At 42.9% G+C, this 8,231-nt stretch overlaps 1 protein-coding gene across 1 annotated transcript in view; it reads left to right on the forward strand.

Moving 5' to 3' along the window:
- The window catches only part of Neto (Neuropilin and tolloid-like), an 84,982-nt gene extending 81,340 nt beyond the window's left edge, over positions 1–3,642 (forward strand). Inside the window, exons 8-9 of the mRNA XM_017910850.1 lie at positions 696–833; positions 2,390–3,642. Of these exons, the coding sequence (XP_017766339.1) occupies positions 696–833; positions 2,390–3,403 (1,152 nt within the window). The 3' untranslated portion in view covers positions 3,404–3,642. The remainder of the gene's footprint in view (positions 1–695; positions 834–2,389) is intronic.
- Positions 3,643–8,231: the final 4,589 nt, after the last annotated feature.

Genomic DNA, 8,231 nt, shown 5'->3' on the forward strand with positions numbered 1-8,231 from the left:
GAGAAAGAGAGATTTCAAAATTAAATCCCTGGCGAAATGCGTTCGCCATAGTGGTTACGCTCCCGCCATTTATAACCTCGGATGGCACGCAGATACGGCGACGAAGATAAGACGAAAACGAAAAGGAAATCGTGCTCCTCGGTGCTGGAGACTACGTATATTTTCGCGTGGTCACGGTAAAGAGAATCTCGGGCCTGAATTTTAATCTGTACACACGCGAAGAGGTGTGACACGCCGAATGGAAATTTTGGCAGGCTAGCTAACTCGGCGAGAGGGCAGCAGGCAGAGAGGAGAGGACGAGATTCAAACGGATGTGTGCTTATGCGACCCATCCCGGTTGGATACCGGATCCGATAATACAGAAAATCCAATGAATAGCCCGATTTTTTAATATCTCTTTGTACCACATCCCCGTTAATGGCGTTCTATTGAAATCCATTATGAATCACCGATTTTGAAACATAGAATTTCCAATGAAATCCCACGCTTTTCATTAGAGTTGTATAAGTTGAAAATAAATTTTATATTATAATTACGACGTGATTTAAAATTCTGCGAACAGAGGTCGAGGTTGCGATCATAATGGACGGCGTTGTGAAAAGACAGGGAGATTTCGTTGGTGCTCGACGCTATTTAAAAGATAATATATTCTCAAACTGATCAACAGTTTTCCTACCTTATGCTTCGCCTTGCAGAAGAAAAAGTCGCGCCTCATCGACTCCCAGCATATCATCATTATCCTGATCGTCTTCTCGCTGATCATGTTTGGCTTGAGTTTCGCTCTGGTCTTCAACTGTGTACGAAAGCTGATCCGGGATCATCGAATCATTCGGGTAAGTGAATCTCCCTTCGTCAACAGCTTTGCTGGATAACACTTGTCTATCTGTAACAAATAACACGAAGCAAGGTTAAACTGCGAATATTGTTGCTGTCGATACAGAGAAACATAGCGAATCAAATTTTTAAACGCGATTTAACCAATTAGGAAAGTGTGGTTAATTTGAATTATTTCGATGCTGCTCCTTTTATCAGTGCGAAACAATGTTCGCCGAGTCATTTATCATGCGGTATCAAAATGGTCAACGTATTATCCCATAAAACGTTCCTTGTTTCGGGCAAAATGATTGTCATTTCATGCTAGAAATGCCGGTGTTATTTTACAACAGACCCAATATACGACGGGTATCTATGCTTTACATAAAAATTCGGTTAACGTTATCCATAATTCAACATAATCGACGGCTTTACGTGCCGGTACAAACTGTTAGCTCTATCCAGACAAGTAAAACGATCGACGTATCTTCGGTTATACATTTATCACGAAGATTGTATACAATATCGCGGACAACACGGGGCGTACGTAGCTTTCGAAAAACTGCAAGTTCTTTGTGCATTATACGCGATTCGCCTTGCCGCGCGTTCATAGAATTTCAATTACGCTACGAAGGATGGAAAGATTTCGATTCGGCCCACGATTTCATCGTGTCACGTACGATCATACGTGTCTAACATTCACGCAACGCAGGAAAAGATTGATACGGCACAATACGAAATGACTGCACGGTTCGTTTCGCCCATTCACGAAAAATGGAGAATGGGAGATGGGAAGGCCGAATCACGAGTACGCTGAAGTACGCACTAATAGGCATTAACGATCGAATGAAAATTAATTTCGAACGGACGATCAACTTAAAAGCGCAGTAACTGGTAGATGAAAATTGCCAGCGTTTCGTAAAACTTCGGTTATTAATGTTCCAACTACGGAAATTACAGTTATCAAATATTTCGCTTCGTACTCCCTGCCGGTTTCATTTACCGCAACGCGGGGACTAAATGTCGTTTTTATTTCGGGTAAGTCGATGCTGTTAACCAGTTTCGTTATCCTCTGTATTATACGCTATGCAAATTCGATTTTCGAAATAACAACACTTCATTTCAGGAAATGCAAAAATGAAGTGCGCTCGAAGCTATTGTGTAATATAACGCACGGTAATCTCTTTCAATTTTATTCCTATGTATCAAAAACGAGGTACGGTAAATTTAACGCTATATTCGGTTAACGTTAACAACCGTTATGTCATTTACAAAGCTCCTTCAAACTGAAACGCGGAGTAATATAAATTACGCGTAGATGAATACTATATTAAAGTGGATCGAATGAATGCAGATTTATGAAACGCAGAGTAACGTGATATTCGATTACATTAAATAACGTAATATTTGTCCTCGCGATTTCATGGCAAATATATCGAATAGACGAACGTTTAGACAACGATTTGTAAACAGTGAAAAGAGCATTAGCAAAGGTCGATCATTGAGAACGTTCGTTAGGGTATTTGCACTGTGATATTTGTCCGACTAATTGAAAGAATTCGTTTGTCTTGCCCAGGAACACATCAGACAGTCTAGAGAAAATCGATTAGACGAACTCGGTCGTAAGGCAACACCCTGTCCAATCTCGTCTTCCAGAACAGATATCGGGGACCGAGGAAGCGACTCACCGAGCCTGGAAGTGATCCCGAGCAAGGAACTGTTACCACCCACTACCCTGCTAGCGCAAGATTACGCGAAAGATCTGGTACTGGAGATGGCTTACAATACGAGGGACATGAACGACATCCATCAAAGTAACAATGTCAGTAACGCGACGCAGGAACGTCTGCAGGAGTCTAACGAGGAGCCAGAGATGCGCGACAACTCTTGTCAGACGCGGGAAAGTCTTTTCGAGGCACGGATCTCGGATAACGCGATGCCTATAGGGTTCACGACGTTCGGCGTTCGTAGTCCGGGCTCGCAAAATGGGACCAATCATCTTCACCATCATCGTCATCATCATCTTCATCACCATCAAAGTCCGCCACAGTCGCGTCAAAGCTCTCAGCCCACCCAGCACAGCGCACACCAGTCTTCCGAGCACACCTCCCAGCAAGCAAGCTCTCAATGCTCGGGTTGTAGCCCGGCATCGAGAGGTCGAGACGGTAGTATGGGTGTTTGTCCAAAACACAACCCAATCCCAGCACCCCCGGGCTGGTCGACTCACGAATCGGGTTATCCATTACCTGCGCATCAAGGTCCCACTTACTCAGAACCACCGGATTATCCGTCGTACCAGAGGTTTCAAAGCCCGAAACCGAGCAGAGAAAACAGCGCCTATCGTCAGTCTCCGAAATTAGCGAGGCAAGGAACGATTGGCTCAGGAGAGAGGTACGGCAGTTCCATCTACGGGTCTGGACACGGGTCTAGCAACACGTCGAGCACGCAACACTCCGGCACGCCGAAGTGCCCTCAGCAAACAACAGCGGACCCTAGGTACAGAGCAGAGGCGGTGATAGAGGTGGATCAGAGGCGACCTTTCAGTATAGAAAGCACAAAAAGCGCACCGGACGTAATAGCGACGCACTGACGCCGGGGTCCTGGGGATTGGGAGCCCTACAAGAGACGCCATCCCCGTCAAACTCTCGTTGATCCGCAGTTGCCTAGTGGGAACGATAGGAACAAAGTTACCGTAGCCACGCAGAGCTCCTTGGACGACGATGCTTCGACCAGTTCCACGATAGAGGCCAACTCGTCCTCCTGATCCACGCATACTGGCGCGATCAGTCGACCCGAACAATTGGACCGTACGGACCCGGAGGATCTTAAATCCCTGGACAAGTCTACGCAGATCATCTTTTGGGATTCCGAGACGTCCAAGTCGCTCGAAACGGTAGGCCAGAGCGACGTTCCGTTGGAAGAGTCGATGGAAACCTGTGGGATGAAAGAACCAGAGACATGTCTGAGCGAAGTCGGTGAAATCAGCGGAATGGGACTGGAGGATGTACCCGTTTCGGAGTGTACCGAGAGAAATACGGGAATATCGGAAGGCGATGTTGCGATGCTACATCCGACTAGACGCGACGAGACGAAGTCGATGGACGGTGTTCCGGTTTCGAAAGGATCGTCTGCCAGGTTAGCTTTAAAACTGAACGATCTGCCGATCCTGAGGCCTCCCGAGGCTTTCAGGGCTCCAATTTTCCGTTGCAAAACACCGACCTTAGCATGGCAGCATTGCAGCTGTCCATCGCATTCCCATTTGCCGCCGCGAAGATCCTCGGTTATCTGGAGTGCCTTGAAACACTACAGTCAGAAACCCTTCTATCGAACCTGGCCTAACAGGACCACCAGAAGGTTCATTCGACCGTCGAGCAGGACCGTGGGCACTCAAAGTTCATTGGATGGCTCGCGATCGTCTCTTAGTGCTCTTCGTTGCGTCGTCAGGTCGATCGATATGACCGAAAGATCGATGGATCTGGAGATCGGCGCTACGATACCTTTCTAGTGTTTGTTTTTCAGTCGCGAGGGGTATTCTACCGTGCGTCGAATCGATTGCATCACGGACCAAAGATTTTTGTAAGCGAGAAACCGGTACTAGCTCCATTATTGTTAACACCGCGATACGAGCTTAGAATTGTTTCCCGTTATCGCTTGAATCAAATGTTATTTGGTAAGAGGACGCTGTTACGCTGTTTACCAATTATTAGGTTATATTGCAAATTCTCGTTAACTTTACACGGCTTACGCTGTTCGTATATCGATATGTTCCTTTCGGTGTAAACAACGCGTATATTATATCCCGCCGAATCGAAAACACGTTAGCAAACATGGTGACGTGTCCGTTTTTCGAGAACGTTCGTTTGCCGCCATCTTGTATGCGCGATTCGTGTATACGTTTCGTATGCACGCGATATCTTGATATTAACTAAAGCGAAAGACTTACCATAATTCAGATCGTTTCCACTGCATTCTCCTTACTTGCACTACACGTTGAAACCGGCAACCAAAAGACACGCCACGGACTATTATTTGCGACCTAAAACCCGTGTCCGTAGAGTAAACGCAATATTTTTCTCGCGAAAGAAATCGAGCCGCACAAAATTACACATATCGAAACCGAGACACACTTCGAAATGGCGATAGCTACACCCGGGCGTTCGCAAATGCCATCGCAGCCTACATCCAGTTTTAACCGGATCACTTAGCGATCGCGTAGTATGGACGCTGTTCGGCAAAATTCAGCGACGTGATTGGTGCAAAGCTGTTACGAAAAGTCAAGGCAAAGAGTAAGTAGATTCCTGGTTAAGATATTCAACTCGCCTAACGAACGAAGATATTCCAGTCGAACGTAACCTAATCCTTTTTTACACGCGGTATCGATTTCGCGGTTCGATTGTCGAATACCTAAACGTACGGATATATTATAATAGGCAAAATATTTTTCCACGGTGTTTTCACTAATAGTCGGGAATGAGGCATATTCACGCGCACTCTATCGAAGGTAAGGGGATCGAAAGAATGCATTTATGAATCCATAACGCGTTTCAGCTCGAACACGACGTTCGATACGAAGCGTATCGACATCGATTAAGAGCATCGAACGTCGCGCTGTCAGCGTACAGATTCGTCTCGATGAGCGAGTGAAAAAGTTTGTTTGTCAATTTCTTTGCGAAATTTCCAAACGGTGTTTGACATAATTTTCTAACCTCCCGAATCACGTTATAGCGAATTTACCTTTATACGATAATATATTCGATATGTTTTCAGAAAATGCAATCGTGCTCGCACGTTTTATTGGCACTCGATTCGTTGCTTTGCGTTGCGTGCTATTCGTCGGTCGATCGAATTGAAAGAGAAATATAAGCTTTCAAGAAAAATTGAAATTTCAAGACCAACGTACACCAACCATTTAGCAACCAGGTAAATAATTAAATTAGTCAATTAAATGTTAAACGATCGAGCGAGGAAATGGGAAGTGTAATAGCGAAATGAAAGGAAAAATGCGAACTACGTGCGTGTTGACTGTAAGCGTTATAAACAGGTACGTTGTAAAGCTGTCAGAAACCTAGAGGTTAATAGTAATCGAAAAATTCTCGCTTCTGTACAGATCACGTATTAACGTTTATCGTTTAGGACAGAATGTACAGAGTGTACACATTTGTATATAAATGACACACGAACGTCTGTTCAAATGATCAGACGGATAATAAATATAGTACTTTTAAAATATTTCAGGCATTTCAATAACCTAACCTCCGAATGTTAACCTCCTTGCGTGCACGTACGCGTAACTTTGCGAAGCATTCTCCCTACGACTAACCTTTTTCCTGTTCATCTATACCACCGTAAAAATATATCTCGAAATTTTAAGGCGCTTCTAATAAAGGTAAGTCTACGTCTATTAAATTTTCTGGTTCTCGGTATGATTAAAACGTCAATTTTTTCTTCGTTTTACCAGGTAACAAGATTTTAAAATACCTCGGCCACTTTTTATACTCTTTTGCACGTACACTCACAGGAAGTAAGTCACGCACAGAAGCATCAACGTTAATGTTTTAATCGGTTTTTCTTAAGAAGTGTAAAGTTTAACAAAAGCGTTATACCCCCGGTTTGCTCGTTTGGCATTATGAACTTACTCGTAGCTCGAGGCATTTCGGTCCTTAATACAAACTCCTCCTTCCGCACAGATCTTAATTAGCTTTAAATGATTTGCAGATCGTGTCTGAAGATTTACCTGCCGTGATAATTAGTTATCCGTTTACGTTCCAAGACGTCTTACTGCAGAGTGCATCACACGGCTGAACAAAATAAAGCTCTGCACGAAAATTGTCGTTATCTGTGGAATTTGCATCGCACAGAAGGGAATATGGACATAGGTAAAGTTACTAATCGTAGATTTTTCGTACACCGAAACGATAAGAGGACCTTGACTTTTATTCGTTTAGTCGAAACCTGACCGTTTGACGAGGGTAGATAAAAAAAAGCGCGAGTAATGAAGACAGATGAGTTAAATCGCGGGAAAATGTAACTTCCTGGTGTCGGGAGGCTGGATCCCGGCATACATATTCATATAATATGTGTACACGCGCGATGTACCGTGTACATCTATATGGTCATATGTAGCACTGTGCTCAGTCACCTTTATCTCTTCCGCATAATTTGTAATTTATGTACGCTCTCGGGTCGTCGTAGTCACGTCGATCTGCGAAACCACGTGACGACAATGATGTGTTGCATTTGATGGTGATTCTTCTCTTACCTTGCATGACAAAATTTCAGAACAATTTCGAGCGTAGATTCGAGACACCAAATTCTGAGCGAACGATTAACGAGCATAAAGGCATTCCTCTTTGCTGCTTTGAAGTTTCTCGTCGAATATTTCTCGACCAAATTTTTTCCATTTTTCGTTCCGACATTCTCGCATTTAGTGACATAATAAAAGTGTACAACCTGCGAGTACAGTACATTTATTTCAGTTGCGTATCATTTGCTACAATTTAAATTACCTGATTTTAAATAATTAATCGGAAACGAAATAATTGCCATTTCACGCGTCACTGTACAGATTAAATTTTCATGAAAATACGTGCATCGGGGCGAGAAACTGAGTCAGCGAAAAACGTGCCGGGAACAAATAACCGCGACTCGCATTAAACTTGCGAGATCTATTGAATTTTAGCTTTATAGGTTTTCATAATTTTGACTCGCCATATAATTATATATATATTTCTACTGTATTTTTGCGCATGAAGAAACCAAGCGCATCCAGCTTTTTCGCTAAATCAATATCCGCGACCGGAGTAGGAAATAGAAATTCACGCAGCATTACCCTCCTCTAGGTAGCCTCGTGTTTAAATTTTATTTGGGCGTACGATATTAACATCTAGTAGCTAGTCAACTCCATCGCAGCACCATCACGAGTCAGTTGTAAACTCTTGAATTCGTAATATCTCCTCCCATCCCAATTTTCAATGAAATTTCCATCTAATTCGAGTCTTTACCGATTACAAGTTAATCTTTTTGTACACCTTTATCTCGTTATAGCAACTCTGTGATCCGTCAATCGCGTAGAATTACAATAACTACTTAATAATACACAGCACGGTTATTACAGCATTACATATTACTTACAACACTTATTCGTTACATGCGCGATATACAGATCCGGCTGTTTATTTGAGGTATCGATTCGCTTGTAATACCGAACATTGCTTAAATATTTGCGCGACAGATACATAGAAATATATATTAATAATTATCAATTATTATAAATTATTAATTGTAAATTAAAAATTACATTCAACCACTAATCTTCGGACCTAAAGTCAATTTCAATTTAACAGATATGATATATGATTTAAATTTCTACTGCTCGCTGCGTATGTTCCTCAAAATAATCCATACATATTTAACCAAGC

Source organism: Eufriesea mexicana, unplaced genomic scaffold (genome assembly GCF_001483705.2).
Source record: "Eufriesea mexicana isolate 0111107269 unplaced genomic scaffold, ASM148370v2 scaffold168, whole genome shotgun sequence".
NCBI lineage: Eukaryota > Metazoa > Arthropoda > Insecta > Hymenoptera > Apidae > Eufriesea > Eufriesea mexicana.